General features: G+C 51.1%; 1 protein-coding gene and 1 long non-coding RNA gene across 3 annotated transcripts; one reads left to right on the top strand and one right to left on the bottom strand.

Annotated features, from left to right (window-relative positions):
- Nucleotides 1-151: 151 nt before the first annotated feature.
- On the bottom strand, nt 152-22,927 carry LOC308060284 (kinesin-like protein KIF17). Of its 2 annotated transcripts, XM_080378795.1 has the most exons (23): nt 21,737-22,927; nt 20,402-20,548; nt 19,897-19,998; nt 17,243-17,432; nt 13,345-13,797; nt 12,186-12,280; nt 11,383-11,530; nt 10,265-10,347; nt 10,014-10,135; nt 7,620-7,851; nt 6,443-6,701; nt 6,125-6,192; nt 5,094-6,009; nt 4,391-4,501; nt 4,032-4,118; nt 3,559-3,662; nt 2,607-2,701; nt 2,133-2,226; nt 1,582-1,730; nt 1,156-1,303; nt 904-1,024; nt 721-827; nt 152-641 (listed from the first exon to the last, which is right to left on the bottom strand). In XM_080378795.1, exons 1-23 carry the CDS (start codon nt 21,965-21,967, stop codon nt 492-494), a joined length of 4,212 nt encoding a protein of 1,403 aa, XP_080234921.1. In that variant the 5' UTR covers nt 21,968-22,927; the 3' UTR covers nt 152-491. The 2 variants fall into 2 exon arrangements, with proteins under 2 accessions (XP_080234921.1, XP_080234922.1); XM_080378796.1 differs by lacking the exon at nt 13,345-13,797 and having other exon boundaries at nt 21,737-21,982.
- Nucleotides 5,358-7,086, top strand: LOC308060298. The gene is made up of 3 exons (XR_013926659.1): nt 5,358-5,476; nt 6,537-6,635; nt 6,908-7,086. It is a non-coding gene; the product is annotated as an uncharacterized lncRNA (long non-coding RNA).
- Nucleotides 22,928-22,987: the final 60 nt, after the last annotated feature.

Below are 22,987 nucleotides of genomic sequence, written 5' to 3'. Positions count from 1 at the left end.
GGCATCATCCAGATGTTCCCACACAGCCCACCCCACGGAACACCTCGAGCTGGCAGGGGACATGGGGACATGTCCCTGGGGCGCCACCCACAAGCCTGGGGACGCGGCTGAAAGCCCCAGGCGGCAAATTCACTTTGCTTCAACCCAGAGCGAGAGGAACGAGATTTTATTTTGAAAAGGGCGTTATCAGCTCCGATCAAAACCATTCCAGCGGTGGGACAAGACCAACATCACCAACTCGGCAAGGAACCACACCAGCGTGCCGCGGTTCCAGCTCTGCAGATGCTCTGGTGACAGATTCCGCGCCCCCCCCCCCCAAATTTCCTTTTCTTTCCTATTAATCCTCTCACGTGTACAAATAAAAAAAGACCAAACGCAAATCCACAGCGTGTCTGGCACCTACCAGTCCTCATAGGGTGACAAATGAGGGCCCCGAGCGCCGCCCGCCCCTGCCCGGAGCTGGGGAAGGGGCTCACCCTCCCACAGGGAGCTCAGTCGGATTTCTCCTTCTCCTTCATGTGCAGGAAGACGATGCTGAACATGAAGAGGCCAACCATCATGGAGAAGGCACCGGCGTAGTACGGGTACGCCGAGGGGATGAACCGTTCATACTGCGTGTGCTGGAGGGGACGCACCGACACCTGCGGGGGGGGAAAGCAGCGCTCGGTGGGCTGCCCAGCAGCCCCTCCCCCCTCGGGTGGGTCTCCCCCCTCCACGTACCTGGGTGGAGGAGTAGAGGTGCGTGTAACCCAGCCGATTATAATCCACCTTGAACTGAAACACGCCGTAGATGTCCGGCAGCTTGAACCGCACACTGTATTTGCCGCCTGAGGGAAGAGAGGGCAGTGAGGTGGCAGTGAGGCACGAAGCCGCAGGAGCCCCAAGGCGGCGAGGGAAACCCACCGTTCCGCTTCAGGAAAGTCCGCACGAAGGGATCAATGCGGACAAACTCCAGCTGAATATCGTCTCCGTCGAAGGGAACCCACTTGCCATCGGAAAGCTTTTCGATCACAATGCTGTACTCCTGGAACGAAACCACAACGTTGGGAAAAGTTAACCAGCAAACCTGGACTCATTCCAAGTTCAAATTTTCCCAAATTCCTTTTCTCAAGGAGGTTCCATGTCCCCTCGTGCCGCCTTGAACGGCAGCCTTACCACCAGGTCGGTGACGGTGTAGGCGTTGGGAGGCGCAACTTCCCCAACGCGGTGGTGGGACACGGCCCCGACACGCAGCACTCCCTCCTCCTTGAACACCCAGCGGGACAAGGCAACAGCCAGCTCGTAATTCCCTGTCTGTGAGTACCTACGGCCAAAGGAAGGCCGAGAGAGCATGGCAGCCACGCCGAAAACACACACCGTGTGCCAAAACCCAAACCGTTAAAGCAACAAAACACCAGCCAGGGCGAAAGGAGGGACCTGCTCCCCGAAGGGCTTTGTTCCCTAAGGCCAAACAAACGCATCACCCCCAATTTCATTCAAGTTTTCCCATCACGTGAATATATGTTGCCTATTTCCCAGGACTTTCTTCACCAAACAGCTCCCAGATACTGTGCAGCCAGGGATGTCAGGAAGCCAACGTACCTCTTGGAGCCAGGAGTAGCTTTCTGCACGGCAGAATTGAAGAAGGCGTCGCTGAAGAAATCCAAGGAGCCGCTGAAAACAACGCGGGCATTATTCCGGGCCTGGAGCCCCGCGATCAGAAGGGTGTTCTTCCCAACTGCGTGTGGGTACTGGAAAGGAAGGGGAAAGAAGGCATTTCGAAGAGCGTTTAGCCAATTTAGGGGTGATTAAAGAAGAGTTAATCTCTGGTTTGCTGCGGGGTGGAACATCCCGACTCGCTAGCACAGAAGCTCAGAGTAACCAGGAACGGGGTTCACAGCTTCCACCCCCTCCGCCTGGAATGAAACCTTTGATCTAGGCTGGCCTCTCCTCCGTGTCCCTCATGCTGGACATTTTCCCAGGGGCAGAAACCAAAGAGGAAGATTCTCAGGGCAATGCAGGAAGGCAAGCCCTGACCCCTTCAAAATCCATCAGGAGATCAAACACCCGATGATCTTGCCAAGTTGCCAAAATCTGAGAGGCTTAATTGCAGAAGTACAGCTCCAAAGAGGAGGAAAAGCCACCAAGCATACCTGAGTGATCGGCTTGTCTGGGAAGAAGGAGTAAGAGGTAGACGAGCCCGTCAGGATATCCAGCACCAGCGGGTTGTCAGGGTCAGCCACCATCCTTGCAGGGAGAGGCACCGTGAGTGGCACAAAGACCCCCCAGCGCCCCCAACCCCCAAGGAATGTGTGGCCACCAACTGTGTGAACCTCCTTGCCCTCTGGATGCAGCAAGACAACCGCAGAACTTGCACACGCTGAGCAATGAAATATTTCCTTAACATACGCAGTCAAGCTTCACTAATTTACATTAATAAATGTTCCTGAGCCAGCGACTAAGTGGCTTTGGAGATTCTTTTTATTGGCATCTTGAAATCGAGGGAGGCTGCTCCCATCCGGAGTCACAGCTGGCTGACCCCACACTTACCTCGCGCGGCGCTCACTCCCCTTCCCCTACAGCCACCACCTCCCCCCCCTTCCACCGCCACGCCGCAGGTCGCTTACCCAACTCCTCGGAACAGGATGGGGTTCAGCGCCGCTCTCCCCACAATGGTGGGGGCCTTCAGGAGATTTTCAGCATCGGCGACAATGAGCGTGTGCTGGGAGAAGTGAGAGAGAGCGGCGTGAACGCGCCGCAGGGGCAGGCGGGCTGGTGTTAGGTTCTAGCGGCGAGCAACAGATCCTCTGCTTAACTGAAAGCTAATGCTGCTTTTACAGACAAGTCCAACTGAGCCACTGGTGGATGAACGTTACAATTCAATTAAAAAGTAAAAACCAGCTTATTTTTGTTTAATTATGATCAAACTGATACTGATACATAAGGAAAAGAAAACCAACTTTTGATAAAGACAGCAACACTGCTGGTGTTTTATTTTCCTGTACTTAGTAACTTTCATCCTTGTACTGGGACAACGTCCACATACTGCTTCAACAGTTTAACTTTATTAAAAATGAGCAGAATATATTTAGTTCAGACCTTAATATAGCCTTTACAGTACCAGATGATACTAGAGGGAAAAAAAAGTAAATCACAGAAACACGTACATTTCTATATTCATCTCTGGATAATCTCCCTTCCCACACCCAAAGCGTCACGCTCGTTGTCTGACGTGCTTCACCCCATCACACCCTTCAGAGCGGTTCACACCCACCAGTGACCGTGGCGTGACCGCCTGAGACCCGGTGACAGTTTCAGGCTGTAACCTGAACAATGAAACCCGGGAGATTCAGGAAGATGAATCCGAGGGCAGAGACCCCGAACGCCCTGCAGTGCTATGTCAGCAGCCCCGACTGCAGCGTCACTGAACACTGCGAGGTGGCATCATTTACGACTTTCCTGGGAGAAAGGCAGGAAAGCAGAGAACAGATAGAGAAAAAAAAAGGAAACGAGGACAGGAGATTCACGCCTAAACCTCTGCACTGAAAACACCCAAAACGTGCAGGCAAACCTACTCACCTGGCCGGGGTCGGATATATCATAGTTGTGATGGTCGATGACCGCTGTCCTTTCCTCATCAAACTCTATCCCACACTCGCTGCCCAGCTCCCGCAGCGGGTCGCCTACAAGAACAAAACGGATCCTCTTTACACAGTGTGTTCAGGACGCAACACCAGTCTCAGCGCTCAAAAGCAAAATTCAGCTTAGAGTCACATGCTCAGCACTCCACAGCCAAACCCCGAGGAGCAACTCAACCTCCCCCAGCTCAGTTCCTATTCAAAGTGTCAATAAAGGCTATTTATCCCCCATTTCCTTACAGCACACGCCTTGAGGTTCACAATGAGAAACAAGAAACTGTTTTCTCACCATTTCTGTCACAGGAACTTGCAGAATGGTGAATAAACTATCCGCAGAGCATCAGCGGCAGAGATGCCGGTTACAAGCAGTGCCCGAAATGCACTAACTCAACCCTGACGAACATTTGTACTTACCAATGTCTGAGCTGGCAGCAACGAGGACACTGCCACCGCCGTCGATGAAAGCGGTGATGGTCTCCACGTTGATGTTTCCACCAAAATCTGAAAGCGCAGGCCAGAAATTCACGACTAGTTCTCAGAAGAAACACCACAGCACAATTAAACCATGGCAAAACACCAGATCATTTCTCTCGTGGCTGAAAGAACCACCACTAGAGGCCTGGAGGTACCTGCAGTTTGCTACCAGGTGCAAAACACAAAGGATAACACCTAAAGCGTAAGATTTAATTAAAATTGACCGAATAGTTGGAAATCCCTCTCCAAAAATGCTGCCAAGTCCCAAAAGCAGTTGAGTTTTCCCCTCCTGTGTTTACCTTCTATGGATGGTGAGAAGATGATCAAGTTGTCGTACAGAAATTCCCCGTATTTTATCAGGGAGAGGCCGGCATCATCCGCTGTGCGGAAGGTGAGATCGAAGCCCCTGTCTGCAGCCACAGACACAACCGACAGCTGTGGTGTCTCACCAACCCACCACACTCAGGTTTATCCCCCCACTGAACAGTGGGGGTTTGGAAAAAGTGGCTTAGGGGCTTCCTGGGGGGACCACCGGGATGTTCCCATGTTAATCCTCAGGGTTCAATCCCCCGAAGAGCCCCTTTGTTGCAAGGATGCCCCGCTGACACCCATCGAGTGCAGACAACGCTGCTGGGGACCCGAAACAAGCACAGCTGGGGACACAACCCCATCTCCTCCCTCAGCCCAGCCAGAGGACCCCAAAACCCCCAGCTCCCCCCCCAGAGGACCCCAACCTCCTCTCTCAGCCCGGCCGGAGGACCCGAAAACCCCCAGCTCTCCCCCAGGGATCCCCAACCTCCTCTCTCAGCCCGGCCAGGGGAACCCAAAAACCTCCCTCTCCCCCAGGGGACCCCAATTTCCTCCCTCAGCCCGGCCAGGGGACCCCAACCACCCCCCCGCTCTCCCTCAGGGGACCCCAACCTCTACCCTCAGTCCGGCCGGAGGGCCCCAAACGCCCCCCTCTCCCCCGCCCAGCCCGGCGCGGGGCCCCCCGGGCCCTACCCGCCAGGCTGCGGAAGAAGAGCGAGTGCGTGTCCCGCAGGTTGCCGTTCTCCAGCAGCACCAGGGTGCGGGGCCCGCCCTCGGCCCCGGCCGCCGCCACCGCCAGGAGCCACCACAGCCGCACCGCGGCCGCCGCCATCTTGCTCGCCGCCGCCGACCTGCCCCGGCAGCGCGCGGGCGCGGGCAGCCAGTCGGCGCCGGGCGCCGCACCCCCGCCTCCCAACCAGCGGCCGCCAGCTCCGCGCCGCCGGCCAATCACCGGGAGGCCGCCGTGACCCCGCGCGGCCGCCGTACGGAAGATGGCGGCGGGGCCCGGCCCGCTCCCACCCCGCCCCGGCGCAGGAACAGACCCCAAAATGGCGCTGTCGGAGCGTTTATTGGGGGTAACCGGGCGCGACGCAACGCGGCGGCTGCCAGAGCGCCCCGCCGCCGAGCGAGAGCCTCTCGCTGCGAAACCGGCCACACGCGGCGCCGTCCCGCGCAGCCGGAGGCCCGGGCGCGGCGGGGTCAGAGCGGGCGGCGGCCAGCGCCGGCTTTGGCCTTGTGGCGCCTGGCGGCGGTGGGCGGCGGGGCCGGGGCCAGGGCCTGCAGGCGGAAGGGCCGGGGCAGGGGGCAGGCGCCCCCCTGAGCCCCCTGCGGCCCCGGGGTGGCTGTAAGAGAAGAGGGGGGGGCGCGGTGGGTCCCCCCGCGGGAGGCCAGAAGCGGCCTCATCCTGCGGGCGGGCCCTGCTGAGGCCAGGGTGCCCAGCCTGACGCGCTCCCCTCGGGAATCGCAACGGGGGAAGGAGCGTGCGGGAGGGGACGGGCTCACCTGGGGGCCGCAGGGTCCCGCGGGCTGGCGGGGCTCGGAAGTAGCTGCTGGCGATGGCCTCGCTGCCGCTCCTGCTCAGCACCAGCTTGTAGCGGTCCTGCTCAGGCTGCGAGCGTGCAACGGGTCAGCAGCGCTGGGCGCCGCACAAGCCCTCGGGGCACTCGGGAACGGGGCAGAAATGGGATAAATAGGAATAGAAAATAAAGAGAACCACGCCGTACCGCTGGCTCGCCGTGCTGGGCTGGGGGGCTCCGTCGGGCGGGTGTGGGCTCTGGCAGGGCTGGAACTGCTGCGGGAAGAGACGGACGTTACGGGCTTGTCACCTCCAGCACAACTAACGCGCTCCCCGATCCCCAACACCACAGAGATTCCCCAGGGATTTGTACCGCAGAGATTCCCTAAGGATCCATACCCGTCTTCGTGTTAGAGACATTACTCAAACTTTCTAAATAAACTTTCTGTACACGGGAGGCTTTACAAACGAGCGCAGCCCACCCGCCATCTGCCGAGCCATGCGCCCACCACCAAGACGCTCTTACCTGCAGGCAGGCGTGTTTTTTGAATGACGGGCTCTGGAATTTTCCAGCAGCCGGTTTCCTCGTCCCAGACAGATTCGCACTTGACCTTTTCCAGGTTGCTGTAGTTGCAGTCACGCCGGACGAGGGACTGCACCTGATCCAGCAGTTGCTGGAAGAGCATCACATCTCGCTCCAGGCGGCGGATGGTGCTGAGGTAATCGATCTTTTCCAGCTCAAACTCCGACTGCAGATCTTTGATCTCAGTCTCAGCAGCCCGCAGCTGGGACATAAAACCAAAATAAATCATTGGGATTGTGAAGGAGAGCGAGCAATTGTTACTGTGAGTACAGGCAGAGGGACGGAAGGACACAAAAGCATGAATATTTGGGTAGATTTCTAATTTATAGTTCAGAATTAGGATGTGATTTGTGTCGAGAGATTATTCCACATCTGTTTTAATGAAAGATTTCTTGCGTCTCCCCACAGCACCAAGTCTTTGAACAGACAAGAAGTTACTCTTACTAGCACGGTCTGTGCCCAGTGGTAACAAACCCTTGGGAGTTCCTAACGCGGATGAAAAGGTGCAATATTTCTGCCGTACCCTAAATACAGAAATAAAACACATTCTTAAATGTGCGGTTCAGCATTGCACACACACACACACACACACACACATTTTTTTGGAAGCTCGTCTGATTCTGCCTCGCCACAGCAGAGCAAAACTGATTTGCAAGTGTGCCTAAAATCCAAAAGCATTGCTTTTACAGATATATATATTTAATTTCCTCCTTACCCCCCACCACCACCACCTTTCACGCTGTAATTTCTCCCTGAGACCCCAGCGTGACGCTGGGGCGGCCGGAGCGGAGGAGGCTGTGCAGTAGGTTGTGTAGGTCAGCAGCGGGAGTCACATCCCCTCCCGACACCAGCCCTGACAATGAGCCCAGCCTTGAAACCAGGTGGGGGTTGGGGGTTCAACACCTTAATTGACCACCTCGAGGGCTGCTGCGTCTGGAATGTCATCAAAACGCACGCAAGCAAGCTGACAGGCACGTGTGTGAAATACTTGACGCAGCCAGAGTCATTCTTACACATACTGCCCTAAAACACCTCCTTAACCTAAAAAAACCAACAGGCACGCAGAGGAGGAAAGGGATGCTCCCAAAAGATTCCGCAGCGATAGCGGGGAGCTGCTCACCTTTTCCTGCATCTTCTCCAGAAGCTTGCTCTTGGCTCGGACCTCCTCCTGGATGGAGTCGTAGACGTTAAGCAGGACCCAGTCACTGCTGTCCTCGTTAGATTGCTGCAGGGCAGCCACCAGCTGCATCCTCCGCTCGTCCGCGTATTTTTTCCGGCGTTTATGCTTTTCTTTGAGGTCCTTGTTTTTAGCCTGCTCCCCTCCTACTACCTGTTGCTCCAGCATCTGCAGCCTGGGAAGGGCAAACGCTTCTCTTAGCTCAGCAGGACAAAGAACTGTCCATGTGAGCATGGAGGACACACGTCCCCACCTCACCGACATCTGGGGAGACACCAGAAAACGTCCAGAAAATGGTGATTTCTGACGAGATTTGCTGCCCTGAGTAATCATGGAAAATTCTACTTTTATTAAGTTTCTGTCATAAATACTCCTGTGGATGCAAGGCAGTGTATGTGTTATTGTGTCAACAGGTGTGTCTGGAAATCTGTATCTACGCTCCCAGAACTCTTTTTTTAAAAGCCCTGTTTTGTGAAATTTACATTTAAATTCTTATTGAAATATACATTGACTATAGCACCATATTTCAATTCTTACTTCTTGTTTTGAAAGACTCTCAAAGCAAACACCAAAAAAAATGCCCAAATGACACAAAGAAATATTTTAAGTGGTGGATATGGGAGGGGTAGAGTGGGAAGCCATAGCATGGTCTCCTGGGGGCCGTATCGGGTGGGGTGATGACTTCGTAAGCTCAGCGTTGCTGTTTGGTGCTGGCCCGGACCCCTGTTTGAAATCGAGCTCGGCTCAGGTCTGTGCCACGCAGCCCCACGTGCTCCGGCACGGCAATAAAGCCTGGCTCCGGAGCCATTCGCTTTGCACAGCGATCTGCAGCAGAGCAGGCGGCTCGGGTTGGCCAGCACTGGCTCACGATGGAAAAAATCCCACCACTGATAAACCCTCTGCTGATAACAGCCTCTTAATTAGCTTCAAACCCAGCTGAAACAGCTCCTTCTCCACCAGAGGTGACCTGCTATTCTCCTTCACTGCACTTGCCAAGTAGCCTTCAGTTTTGTTTGTTCCATAACACACTTGAATCCTTGCACTGCTGAGCGTGTCACGAGATCTCACAGCTGTCCCCTGACGGTAAAGCTTTTAACAGGCGGCTTTGAAAACCCCCAAACCCTCCTGCCTAATCTGCAGAGAACTGTGATTCTAACAATGTAATTAGAAGCGCATTTGTCACTTGTTTGTCATGAAAGGGAACACTGCAATAGGACTATTAAGAGTTGCTGTATAGTCAAAACGAATGGTTTCTTCGGAGACCTCTCCATTAACAGACAGAACTGCCCACAAATTACAGATGCTGCTAATCTCAATGTCTTAATAGCTCCTTTTTCAAGTGGGTGAGGCCCAACAGAGCAAGCACGTGCTGCAGGAGCTCACCAGAAAGCTGAAAGATTGGTTGAGAACCACAGAACTTTTCAGAATCAAACCCGATCATCCACATTATATCTTACACTCAGCATTTCTGATTTTTATATAATTCCACGCAACAGAGTAAAAGAGAGAAATCGGCAGAATGTGCTTGAAGAGTTATTTCTGAAACAGCCCAGAAGTTCTGATACACTGTGCTGTACTCTGACTTCAAGACAAGATGCCTCTGAGACAGGGCCTGGTGTGAGTCTCGAGCCTGCACCCCTCACATCCCAGCCCCGTGCTCCAGCCCCTGGGCTAACACTGCCCCTGCAGTGGGGTTACTGGGAAATGCTGATGCCAATTCCGGCTGACGTCTTGCAAACATTGTCAGATGCGTGAGTGAGGGGCAAAAGTGCCCTCGATGACAAGGGAGAGTCGTGGAGGACACGCTGTGCTCCATCCACACAGTGAGCCGCAGGAAGGCCTGCTGCCTTACTTGTACTGACAGGAGAGGGCTCCGCGTGCCCTGCAAGAGCTTTCTTCCAAGAGGAAAAGGAGGTCGCCTCCATAACCTCTTTGGGCACACAAGTTCTTTCAGCAACCGCCAGACTCAACTTCATAAATTCCTCATAAATTACACCTGCAAAAAGCCAGAGAAGGAAGAGACTTCCCTGCCTACAGATCTAGGATTTGTTACCAGGAGAGCATGCTTTTTTGCATCCACGTCTGCTGATACAGACACCTCCAGAGTTTTCTCTCATAATTCTGGCATTTGGCATCATCAAATGCCACATGTAACAAGTATTTATCTGCCCAAATAGGACAAAGGTAATTTGGGGGTAAAGAATACATGCCTGCCTAGCTTTGTACTGCGCTGAACTGACAGCTGAAGCTCAACAGTTGTAATAACAGAAGAACAGGGTTGCATGTGTTGTAAGCAGCGCCCAGGGGGCGGTTAGCAGGAGCAGCGCCAGCACTGACCTGGCCAGCACCTGCTGCTGGTCTGCAGGCAATGCAATCCCCTCCGCACCAGCCCCCTCTGCTCCAGCACTCCCCCTGCTCACACCGCAGGCATCCGGGACAGTCCGAAGTGCTTCTGGGCCCTGAGGACAAGAGCAAACCAAAGGCTGTAGCTCTGAAAACACACAGCAAGAGTACCAGGATAGGTGAAGGGTAACACTCCCCACTTGGGTTTATGCCACCGTGGGGGGAGAAGTAGCTTTAGAGGGTACCTGGGCTGATGTTGGTCCTTCCCCTGCTGTAGCGTCTACAGGCAGAGGTGTCATGTCAGGAGTAGTTTCAGTCCTCACAGCAGCTGAAGAGTAAAAGAGAAAATAACCACAGTGTCAGCGATGACCTCTGCAAAACTAGAGCATAAATCTGTGAAAACATCAAAGTCTTCACCAAAAACTAAGAACTCTGTGTCTGAAAGGAAAAACCCTGTTATTTACCTTCTTGCCGGTCACTACAAGCCATTAAAGACCCAGAGGGCAGATAGGTACAGAATGCAGATTTTACAGGGTTTGGAGAGCCTGGGTCCTCATGTTCATGCACAAATAACCTATTTCCAGAGGCTGGGGGGGTGCACGTTTGTAATGGGGGGGGGGGGGGGGGGAAGGGGGGGAGCTCTCATCTTAGAAAGTGATAGCATCAAAATGAAGACTGTAGGTTCAAGAATTAATATTGGGCAATAAGTGCTGTACAAGCACATTGCCAAATATGCTCTGAGGCGCTGTGGAAGTATAAATGAAAAGCAGCAATGAAGAGAAGAGCTGGCAACAGTTTATAGGTATGCAAGAGGAATATCCACCCTCCAGCAAAGCGATGGTGGTGATAATCCACCGGGAGACCAAGGGCTGCATTGCATTTGCATGCGCTGGAAGAGACTGCTGCAGCCACCGCAGCCACCCTCGTCCTGGGCGTGCAAGCTGTGCAAAGCCAACCGGCTCAAGACCAGTCACATCTGTAGCTCAGACCTCTGGTTGAGAGAAACGCTGCCCCAGGTCAGAAGAAACAGCTACATGGGCAAAAATTGCATTTCATGGCCTCAGGGCTTACAGGGTAGAGCCAGGCTGGTCCTGACAGGGAAAAGAAACCAGGGAAATAGAGAAGAGGACAAAACGGGGACAGAGTCCTAGGAAGGGTCCAGGAGAGCCAGAGCCTCCTGTCAATAAGGGAGGGCCGAAAGCAGGGACTGCTGTTGCTGCCAGGTAGCACTCACTGCAGTAGCTGTCACTGCTGCTTTAAAGGCTGCAGTGGCTGCCACAAGTCATGCTTTGCAAAAGCAGCCTGCATCTGCGGTCAGGGAGCCCTCAGCCCGCACTGCAGCCTCCACCTGCCTCATCCACACCTGCTTCCTTCCTGAGGTTCTCCTCTAGAGCAGACAGCTTCAGATTGTAGTGATGCCTCAGGCTGCTGATGTCCTCTTCGAGGCGGGCCCGGGACGCCTGCTCTGCTTCGTAGCTGGCCTTTAGCTGGGCCAGCTTCTCTTCATACTCCTGAAAGGCACAGCAGACAGCCTGACGCAACAGCCCCCTGACCCTACACAAGGTCACATCTAGGTCCGCTCTAGGTCACTTCTTGTGTCCACCCCAATAAAACCCGACCGATCTTGTATCCGTTGACTTTTCCTGTGATTTAAGTCAGCATGGTGTTGATGGAAGGTGACTAGCCTAGAAACCACTGTCTTGGGTGGCTGTGGTGCCCTGGAAGGGGATTGTGAAAAGTAAGGAGAGCACTTTATTTCTTTCTGCCCCCTAATTCCTCATTCCTCCTCCTGGCTTCCTATCCCCTCTTTATCTTCATCCTTGTACTGTTCCTAACACCTTTGACTACCACATTCCTACTCCCTCTTTCTCCCTCCTCTGACAGGTAGAATCTATGTTTCACATGGAGTGTGAAAAATTCTTCTTGGGAATCCATATCAATTCATCTCCAGAGAGGTGGGAACCATGCTGAGAGACAGTGCCATTGTAAATAAGGCCTCCACCAACACATGTCCTGTCCACAGGAGAAGCCCAAGGACCAAAAATTAGGAAGAGAAGCATTCCAAAAAGGCTGAACCACACAGCCCTATACCGTATTTGTAATGATCATTATAAAAACCCACAAGCCTTAGTCAAAGACAGTACGGGATACCCCCTCCTGACTTACTTCTCTGATGAGCTGCTTCTCTGCTTCAAGATCTAACTGGGGTTTGAGGGGAGCTGGCTTCTCTGCCAGGTGAGCAGTCTCAGCAGGTAGAAGCCCTACAAAGCAAAGCAGAAATAAAAATCACTCACTATTACTGGGTGGGATTGTCTGTAGAATGCCTGGAAACAGAACAAAGAACCTGGCTGCCAGCAAAGAACACCGTAATCCTTGTGCTCCTTCAAGCTGCACTCACGTGCCAGCATCTGCGCTGCCAAAACGCCCACTGGCCTGAGACTCCATAGGTGTGGGGAGAGAAGGAGTGAGCGCTGAGCCAAAGGGGAGAGGTTTAAGCTTCAGGTATACAAAATATAAATCTAATCTCTTTCGAGAAATAACAGGAGACTTGTTTCCAGGGCTGTGCTAACAGATTTGGAAGATAAAAAGACACTGGGAAGGAGATGAAAGGTGCAACAAAATTGCCTTCTTTCTTCACAGCTGTTACTGAAAGGCGGCAGAAGGGGTGGGGGAAATGATCTTACAGCCTTATTCCTCTGCTGAAAGTTGCCCTTTTGGGGGGGATAATTCTCAAAAGGTGATGAGCTCCCTAAAGACTGCTCTTACCCATTCGTTCCCACATTTGCTATTCCTACTTCACAGCAAAGACAGTCTGCTGGGGCTGGGCTGAACCCTGAGTGGACAGTGCTGCTCTCTGTAAGCAGTGCCATCAGCAGGGCAAAACTTTTGGACTGTCAAAAGCTCACAGGGTAGGAGAACAGGGGCTAAATGCTACCTTAAAAAATATATAATAAATATTTAATAAAGAATTTTACATCATTGTTTCTTTCACAGCTCATTTTTGCTCTGCCAGCCAAAACCTCTCTTCTGTGACTGACCAAATTGTAGCCAGAACAATCAAGGGGAATTAAGGATTTGAATCTCATCAGCATTTTCTAGCAGGATTTGTCATAACTGAAAATATGGGATAATTGAGATGGTCTTTACCAGTGGAATAAGGTCAATTTGGCAACGGTGAAAGAAAAGTCTGTTACCAGAATGGGGACCTCTTCCTCCAACAGGTAAGGGAAAGGTTGAGGTGAAATCCAGTGAGCATTTTATGTGTAAAAACCTCTTTTTTTCTGTCAAAGATAAAACATCTCTGCAGCCACAAGGGCCCTCCTACCTGACGAGTTATTCGCACCCATCTGTTCAGCTAGAATGGCTTTCAGCTTCTTAATCTCCTCCTGATACTCCCTCAGCAGAGCATCCTTGGGGTCCTCGTTGATACAGGGCTTGTTCTTGATGTTTTTCGCTCGATTAGCATAGCGCAAAGTACTGAGGCTTTCATCATAATTGTTATCAGCCGGAGACAAGCACGCTACCATCAGGGTCTTGGTATTCCCTCCAAGGGAGTCTTGTAGCAGCCTGGTCAGCTTTGAGTCTCGGTAGGGGATGTGTCTACACCTGCCGTCGACCAGGGCCGAGATGACATTGCCCAGGGCCGAGAGGGAGAGGTTGATTTTGGTGGCCTCTTTGAGCCGCTCCCCCGTGGCTCCAGTTTTCGACTGTCTCTCGCTTCCTGCCAGATCCACTAAATTGAGTTTTGCGGCCCTAAGGTGGTCCTGCCCTCGCCCATCTGCAAGCAAATAATTCCAGGTTGGGCTCTAAGAGAAAGCATCTTAACAGTCAAGAACCAGGACTCCCTTAGAATCACATTCCATTTCAAGCCCTGTTCTTTGTCTTCATTTGAGGCCCACCTCCCTTAAGTAAATAAATATCTAGTTAATCGTAGAACTACATGTTTTAGTGCTTTCCTGAACAAGATCCTGCACAGTAAAAACTCATGCCTGTTCTTACTCACCCAGTGAGCTCTGAGCACACACCCCCATACACCCCCTCCACATATTTCCACAGTGTTTACAATTTCACACAAAGCCCTCTACAAGTAACGAGGTCAGACTGTGAGTTTATAGAACTTTTTTCCTCCTCAGATTGTTTTGTGAAGTTAAACAATGTCTGGCAATTGGAGAGAAACAAGGGAGGAAGCACAAAATGAGAAGTCAACGGGCAGTAACTGGAGCAGGGCTAGTTAGCACAGACTAAATAGGATGTCACGTAGGCATTCAGGGATCCTGGAGAGACAGGCAGGAAGGTTACCTCTACAGGCTACAGCAGAAAGGCTGGAGTAGACACTAGGTTTGGAAACAGTTTTTGCATGAAGTCCCAAACTACATCTTCTCTCAAGACTAGAACCCCACCTACCCTAATCAAGGGACATATATTCGAGACGTTTCTTGCTGTGCTTCAAAAGAAAAAGCACATCCTATCAGATACCACCAAGGTCCACCATCTGATTCGAACGTTCAAGAAGCCCAGGAGATCTCCCCTCTGGCCCAGACAGCTGTCAAACTGCACCCTGACTCAGCATGCAGGCGTGCTCAGCAACATCTGCTCCTCCTCAATGCATGACATTCTCAACGACAAAGTAAAATGAAGGAACACAGGCAAGAAATGAGGAAACCACAAGAAATTGGGACTGCGCTCAGCCCGAGCCACCCTGATGTGGAGATGGTCCCAGTGAGTGAGGAGTCGGACCCAGTGAGCTGGTGCCATCCCCATCGTAACGCTTTAAGGCAAGAGAAGACGTGAGCTGAAGCTAACAGCCAGCTCCCCAGCTACCTGGATGCTCACCTCACGCACACAATATCTGCTTTCTGACCTGCATTTTGAGGCTGGATTAACATGATGACACAAATTCCCTGTGACAGAGAGCGAGTGCCTCGGTCACTTTAGGAATCCCTTAATTTCACTGCCTACATAACTTTCCCAGCCTCAGGCAGAGCAAAGCATTGGACAAGCATTCCCAAATCACAGGCTATGTCCTAAGCACCAGACCACACTCTTGAATGTCCATATCCCAATCTTTCCTTAAGATTGCAACTCAAATTCAAGGGAACAGCTCCTTCAGCACTCCAAGTGCAGAAAGCATCAAGGTTTTAACAGTCTGCCCTTTTCCAGGCAGACTTCTACAAAACTGAGCCTTGAAATTAGTCAGTTCAGATTTATGGCTGTGGACAATACCTTAACACGAGCAACGAATAATCTGATGCATGGGAGAAAAGTTAAAAGTTCACAGGTAAACACTGAAAAAATCTAAAATCTGTTGCCCCAGGATATTTCCCCAGTTACAGCAACAGATTAACTGTGGAACTTCACATTTGCCACTGAACAAACTTGTTTCACTCCAGATCTTTCTGGTGTGTCAAGACATGGGAGAACTGGGGGGAAAAAATCCAGATGGAGCTTAAATAGAGCACCCTCTCACCATCTTTTCTGAGTGCTGGGGTGAGTGGAGAGTCACAAAAAGTAGGTTTTCTAACCTTTTCCCCACCTTCCCCCAGTTTATGTAAACACTGACAGGCAATTAAAAAGTTGTTTCGGTTCCTGCCAGTCTTTTTACCCAGGGAGGCTGTTTGCTTCGGTCTCGGAGCTTAGCAGTTTAGTTTCCGTGGTGTAACAAGGTCCCCAGACTCTTGCTAAGAAGCCTGTCACAGACCAAAAGTCTGGCCCATCTAATTTTTGTACACCCCATCAGCCAGTGCTGGTGGCATAAGCACATCTTCCTCATTAACAAACCAATCCCTGAGCAAAATGTAAAGGTATCAAACATTTGCTACTCTAAACACAGTAAAAATACTGATGGTAACTTGCACACGTCAAGCATCTCCAGCCAAAGAACCCAATATTTGCCATAATTCTTGAATCTGTTAACAAACAAACAAACAAACAAACAGAGTAATTTTAGTCCACATAATTACAAAGAGATCCTTTAAAATATCAGCTCACTGTAAATTATAATTTACTACAGGGTCAACTGGAAAATAAGTATGAACTTCTCCACGTACCCCTTCGTGAAGCCTAAAGATGACAACATAAATACCAACTTCATTAACTATTTCAACTAATGATTACCCTAGTAGACATCCAGTTATAGGGATTGTGCCAAACCCCTCAGCTTTCTCCTCAAATATTCCAGCTGTCTTCCATTTAATTGCCAAGACTGCAAGTTTCCCCACCTGCCATCCTGTTCCATGTAAGAAGTTTTCAAATAATTAAATTAGAGAAATAGTTTCAGGCCAGATTAAGAGCCCTGAACCAATCTGGAACACAAAAGAGAAGTGTAAATACTTTTTTCCTTTTTAGGATTAAAGTTGGGATTTTATAGACCCACATGATGCAAGGATTAGCATCCACTGGCTGTGTTAATTGAGAAGTTCCCAAGATACCACCACCACCATCATTCTGGATAGAGGAAAATGACCTCACCAACACCTAGAACCACAACTGAGGAAGGCTTTGTGTAACATTCCCCACGACTGGAAAAGCTCAAGAAAATGAAGGCAAAGCTGTTCACAGCCGCAGCTGGGGTCAAGGACTAGACAGAATACAGGAGACTTAATTCCTTTCTTAGTCCCAGAAAAAAACCCTCTCCAGGTCTGTGTTCAGACCCAGTGAAGCAACCTTATCAGCTAAAGAAACGTCAGTGGGAATGAGATACTTCAGAAAGGAAAAACAGTCACTAAAACATTACTAAGGGATTCTTTTATTCCATATTTAAAAGATGTGCCCCATGGTTAAGCTCAATGAAGGAATCGTTGGGTGAAATGATCTGACGTGGATTATAAAGGAGATCAGACAAGTTTCTCCAGGCTGTACAACGCCTGAACTCCAAGCCATCGGATGGGCTGTGAGATTTAGCCCCCTTTGGTGGAAATAAAGGTTTGAGAAGATAAAGGAATGGAAGGATAATTAAATATGTTCCCAGTCTGAGTGCAGGACATTTCTCTCCCAAGGGGGAATCGAGGAGGAAAAAAAGAAAAAAACACACCAAAAAACCCAAATGGCTTTGAACACTCAGCCGTTTCACACTGTGAAGAACGTGCATGTCAGGGCGTATTTCTGATTTCTACTAGACCTAAAATCATTTAGGATCTAAGTTTAGCTGTGGGGTGACTGGTCAGACTGCACAGATTCTGCACTCTGCTAGGCCCAGGCCTGACATGGGACATCCAGCTACCTACCTACGGTGTAGATTTCCATATTGACAGTAAAGATGGAGTGGGAGCGGGAAGAGTCCTTATTCATGAGGGTATATCCCACTGCTCGGTTTCTCCAGCCTGTCTCCATGATCTGCTCACACTGTACCACGCTGTGCACGGTGTGCAGGGAGAGCCCCTTCACATACACCCCTTTTTCTGGGTGCTCCTTCAGCTGCAAACAGGGACAACGTGACACAGGTTAGAACAAGACGCACAGAGACTGCAGGAAGGTACTCTGGAAACTGTCCAGAAGCTTGAAGGCTACGTGAGTATTGCGTGTGGAGAAATTAAACTGCAGTATTGCAAAAGCTTACCTGACTGCCACTAAAAAGCCTCAGTATTTCTGAAGGACGAATAAAACCACACAAAGAGAGGGAACCACCTTCGTGTCTTCACAGGCAAAAAGAATTAAAAGTTTGCCGATTGATTCAGATATCTCCTAGGCCACAAGAAACCCAGCTTCTCTGTGCTGAGACACCTTCTACCTCCTTATTATTAAGCTGCATATTTTAAAAAAGTGAAATGTTTTTCACCTGTTATGGCAGGATCTCGTCAGTCATAGGGACCTTTTTTTAAAAATCAAAGCCCAGATTCAATAGTCATAGATATTTGATGCCGGTGCTTTGCTGAACCCCTCCGCTCTGAGAGGGCGTCTTGATCACACTGACAAAATTCCCAGAGTCATACCCATCATGCACAGGTGGGCTATAATAATTTTTTTCCAGATTAGTTCATTTTTAAGATGCTCTAAAATTCTATTCAGGCACCTGAGTAGAGACAGTGTTAAATAGCTAGCAGCATCTTTTCAGCAATTACCAATCACGCAGAAGAAAAATTTCATACAGCATGCTAGTAAATGATTGAAACATTCAAAATCTTGAATGACCCATCAAACCTACACAAAAACCACAAAACAATCAAGAGATCCCAGCACTCCTACACCAGCCCCCTCCACGCTGGGAATTTTAAATGAGATGAATTCATTTTCAACAGCTATGTTACACCCCACATCTGCTGAGTTCATAACCAAAACTATCTTTATCATTTCAGCTGGGATATCAAGATATGGCTGTCATGACTTGGTGTCACAGAGCAACAGATACTACCACGTTTGTCAGTGTGACTTCCAAAGACGAGTGTTAGTGACGCGTGCGCCACAAGAAGCAATGTCAAGTAGAGTGTTTGCTGTTAAAAAATCCACACAGAGCAGAAATGGCTGAAAACTAAACTTGGCAGGGTTTTAACCTTGTTCTAAAGCTGTGACCGCCCAGGATGGATCTGGCTCCAGAAACACAGCCAGACTGTTCATACACCCTGACTTCTGCCTGTGCTGTAGAACCCTGCAGCTGGACGGCTGTGTCTGAGGGTGCTGCAAGTCCCTGAGGCGCACCCAGCGGAGGGCATGGCTGTTGAACTCCACGACAGCCTGACGCGGGGGGGGGCAGGGATTTTCCTTGCAGAGCTCCAGCAACCCTGTTCTTCACAGGGTTTCATGCCACTGGAGGGGGTTGTGGGCTTCAGGGTCACCAAAGTCAGATGTTGAAAGGCAAAGGGACAAAGAGAAGTGGGATTTCTGGAGGAGAATTGGGGGGGGCACAGAAAAGAGCAACAGGTCAGCCTGGGCTTTCTGTCTCCACAGGACTCCCTTAATGACTCGGTGGAGGCAGCAACAGGCAGCGGCTGTCACTGGTGCGACAGTGTTACCCTGGCAACTGTTCTGCCCAACTCCTGCCCTGCCAGTGCCAACCGCAGTCGTCATGGAAACCGGTGTCACTGCTGATGTGGAACAAAGGATGGGAAACTGCAGCAAGCACCTTCCAAAGCAGAGTGTCCCCTTCTCCCACCCTCCCACTCGACACGCACAGGTGAAGCACACTTGGAACATGGAGCTGAGAGGGTTTTGCCTCCCTTAAAGGCAAGAACCTTTTAAAAACACATCTGCCCCGTAAGGCAGTTTGGGTCTGTGACCATTTTGGTGCGACTGTGCGGCAGATGGTGCTAGTGCCTCAGTTTTCTCCACCAGGGCAGTCCTGCAGGGAAGTAATTAGGGCAAGAGATTTGCAGCTCCCTCCAGGAATATGTGCAAAGAGATCTGCAAAGCCACCAAGAGGTAGATATTATAAAAATCAGCCCCCTGATTAGGATTTCAGGAAAGTTTACCCTCGTGTATTCCTGGAAGCTGCCTGCCTTCCTCGTGCATTCCCATGGGGAGTAAGATGTGCTGTGTCCCCTCAAAAAAGAATCAGCTTTTTTTGTTTTAGACAGATAATGAGATCATCCACAGCTCCACTGGATCAGACTAAACATTTATAAGGCACAGAATCTTCCTGCTTCAGAGACAGCTGTGAGAGAAACAATATTAAGAAATTACCCCATGAGCATTTTATTCCATCCTTTATTCACACAGCTGCTGCTAAGCTACTGGCTGCTATCAAGCAGGACACACGAGATGTGTTTCTGACCAGATGCTGTTCCTTCTGCCACTAAACTTTTGCTCAAGTCTGTCAAAATCTCCTCTTGGCATCCATAACTGTAATTTCACCTTCCGGCATTCAGCTTCTGACAGAGAGTATTATTGCATTTCTGCAAGACATTCATGGTAATACCTATCTGAGAACACATTGACTCCACCTCACCTCCAACTTCTGCTTGGTATCAGCTCCTAGAAGGTCTCGTATGTCTTCGTTGTAAATCTCCAGGTAGGAAACTCTCACCAAGAACTTGGTGTTTTCAGCACACTGCACAAAAGAGGAACAATTTTTGGGTAGGGCTCAAAATGAAGGCAAGTAGGCAGCCCACATAGCTCCTCAGTGCCAGCTGGGTGCCTACCACCCTTCAGCACTTCATCAGATCTCTTGCTGGCATCACACTCCTAGGTGTAACCACTCAACACGCTCGCCACAGGGACATTCAGTCCTTCAACACCCCAAGCGTGAGTCTCTAAGTCAGCAGAGATAAGGGTGCAGCTCCTCTGACTACGTACGGGCCTCAGCTTTAGGACGAGAGGCAGCGTACCCAAAAGCCTGTTCCCATTCTTGCTCCCAAGCGCAATCAGCACTCACTCCTTGGGGTAGGAGAGAAAAAGATCTTTCTAGATATCACACACTCTTACAATGGGATCTCTTTTGCATTGTTACCTACCTGTACGCTCTCAAAAATGTGTTCAAATGCCCTGGGTATTATGCCTTTCTGTGTAGAAGGATCCACAACTCCCTGCATGGTGAATGACTTCCCACTGCCAGTCTGGCCATAGGCAAATATGGTGCCGTTGTAGCCTTCGGTGACACCCTGGAAATGAGGAAAACCGAATAAAATAGCCATTATCTTCACGTTTTACATAACTGGAAATACATTGTCCCGATTCAGTCCCAGCTCATAAAAGGTATTTTAAAGGAAGAACTGGAAGTAAACCTCAAACTACTACTTGATCTCCACATGCCATCAGAGTATCATAATTTAAAAATGCATTCTGCTAGCATAGAAATCAATGGCTTTTCTCTCAGAAATGGAAAACCTGAAGAAATGCAGGTGTTGAAAAGTGGAAGGGATGTTGACAACACTCAGAAGACCAGAATATTTTTGCTGCAGGGCAGAAAAATCTTATGAAATCCAGGGAGACAACTAGAATGCTAGTTGATTGTAGGGCGGCCAAAGGAATGGTCTTTAGCTTAGAATAACTTCCCCTTGGAAAGCTGGCTGAAAGAAGGCCTCACTTTCACTTGTTCCTATTTCAGAGAAGCATGGTAGGAGCAGAAAGTATTTGGATTTCTTAAGGTTTAAATAAAATAAAATAAAATAGCTTGTTAATCTAATAATCTACTGCTTCAGACCCTGCCTGTTCTCATAAGCAGGAACTTCCACCTCAAAAAGATCACTAGCCATTTTATCCCTGTTTCTTTTTTTAACAAAATTGTTTTTTGGGGGGGATTAGGGTTTTTTTGCTTTGCTTGACTGATTCCCTTCTCACCCTAGCTGTTGCATTAACGAGGAAACAAACATATCCCCTCTCATTTTGCTAGTCTGTAAGAGGCTGAGGTTCCCTGTCTTCTCTAAGGTTTCTCACTTGACAGTAAACGTGTCCCTAAAATCATCAGGAGTCTTGTTTGTCTCCCTTCTCCTCGCATCACTTTCCACTGCAGTTTCTGTCCAGCTACTATCTCTAGGGCCCACTCAGCAGGATTCATCTTTTGTATAAACATCCGCTCAAAACAATTAAATGTAATTCTATCCTCAGAGCTCCGCTGGCTGCTAGAAATGTTTTTCCTCTTCCCAATTTCCCAGCCTGCTGCTGGGACACTGTCGTGCTTTCCTCTGCATCCCAGGGTTACAGCTAAACTTCCTGCAGCAGCAGGCTGGGCTGCTTCTGTCCATAAATCAATTTTTATAAATTAGGGATCACCTATCCACGGAGAACTCCTCAGCCCAAGTTTGGAGCTACATGTTGGCTGTGCCTGGCTTGCTTCGGGCATCACTCACCTCCACGAGCGGGTAGGCGATCTCGTTGTAGATCTGTTCCGTGTTGTGCTCCTGGTAGTACACCCCGTCGAAGGTGAACTGCTTCGGGGGCTCCCTGGCAGCGGTGGGGTTTTGGAGGAAGCACTGGCCCCGCGTGCTCTCCATGCTTACGACCGCCTTGCAGCCGAGGGCCTTCTCGCGCTCGTTCATGGGCCGGCAGCGCACGATCACCTTCACCGCCTCCGAGGCCATTTCCCAAGGGCCAGCTCAACCCCACGCACACTCACTTGGTGGGGCTGGGGGGCATCGGGGCCGGGATGGGCCTGTGGGAGTGCTGGGGCAAGCCTAACCCTGGGGCCTGCGCCCCCGGGTGGGGCAGAGCCCTCACCTTGCTGGGGACACTGAGGAGAAGGACCCCACCCCCACCACTTGGCATAAGGAAGGAGAGCCACAAAATGGCTGGGGGAGAAGGGGAGAGTAACGGAGGAGAGAAGCTTGGGAGGGATCAAGGGGGAGACATGGAACAAGTCTGAGGGTGAGGGTAGACCTGAGGGGGGCAGGCCTGAGGCGGGGAAGCCTGAGTGGGGCAGGCCTGAGGGGGGGCCGTGGGCAGGCAAGCCTGAGGTAACTTCGGGGAGCAGGGACAAGCCCGGGGGGGGCTGAGCGAGGGAAAACCTGAGGTGAAGCTGTGAGCGCCAGGCAAGGCTGAGGGAGCGGCGGGAAGCCCAAGGGGTCAGGCTGCGAGCCCGGGCCGGGGGCTGCGGGAAGCGCCGCCCGCCCCACCGCGCATGCGCGCAGCGCCCCGACGCGGTTGCCACAGCAACGGGGCCGCGTGACGCGAAGCCCCGCCCCTCTCGCCACGTGACGGCGGGTGTGCAAGGCCGGCTGATCTGCACGCGCACGGCTGCGCGCGGCGGGTGCACGCGTGCCTGGGGGTGCAGCTGGCGTGGGCGGGTGCACGGCCGCTGCACAAGCGTCACACCTGAGTGTGCAAGAGAGGGCATGTGCTGGGCGTGCAGCTGCACAAGTGTGCAGGGGGTGCAAGAGCACGGGGGTTGGACTGCAGGTGCTCAGGAGCGCGGGTGCAGGAGTGCATGCGAGTATGAGAGCACGGGCACAAACGCACGGTACAGGTGTGTGAGTGCACATGGGTGTGCGTGCAGACGTGAGTCCATGGTGTGGTTATGCAGATGCGTGCATGCAAGCACAAGTGCGTGCATGAGTGCGAGTTCACAAGGGTACATGTGCATGACAGCAAGTTCATGAGGGTGC

The sequence above is a fragment of the Falco punctatus genome (genome assembly GCF_963210335.1).
Source record: "Falco punctatus genome assembly, chromosome: 3".
Lineage (NCBI taxonomy): Eukaryota > Metazoa > Chordata > Aves > Falconiformes > Falconidae > Falco > Falco punctatus.
Note: the sequence above shows the minus strand (reverse complement) of the source record. Positions and strands in the feature narration are given on the sequence as shown.

What these genes read in the sequence shown, in the direction of transcription:
- LOC308060284 (XM_080378795.1), bottom strand. Translation starts at nt 21,967, where the DNA reads ATGGCCTCGGAGGCGGTGAAGGTGATCGTGCGCTGCCGGCCCATGAAC. An exon ending in TATGGAAATCTACACCGTAG is followed by an intron (nt 13,798 to 17,242) that starts GTAGGTAGCTGG and finishes ATTTGCTTGCAG; the next exon opens with ATGGGCGAGGGCAGGACCAC. An exon ending in CAGACAAGCCGATCACTCAG is followed by an intron (nt 1,731 to 2,132) that starts GTATGCTTGGTG and finishes CTTCCTTTCCAG; the next exon opens with TACCCACACGCAGTTGGGAA.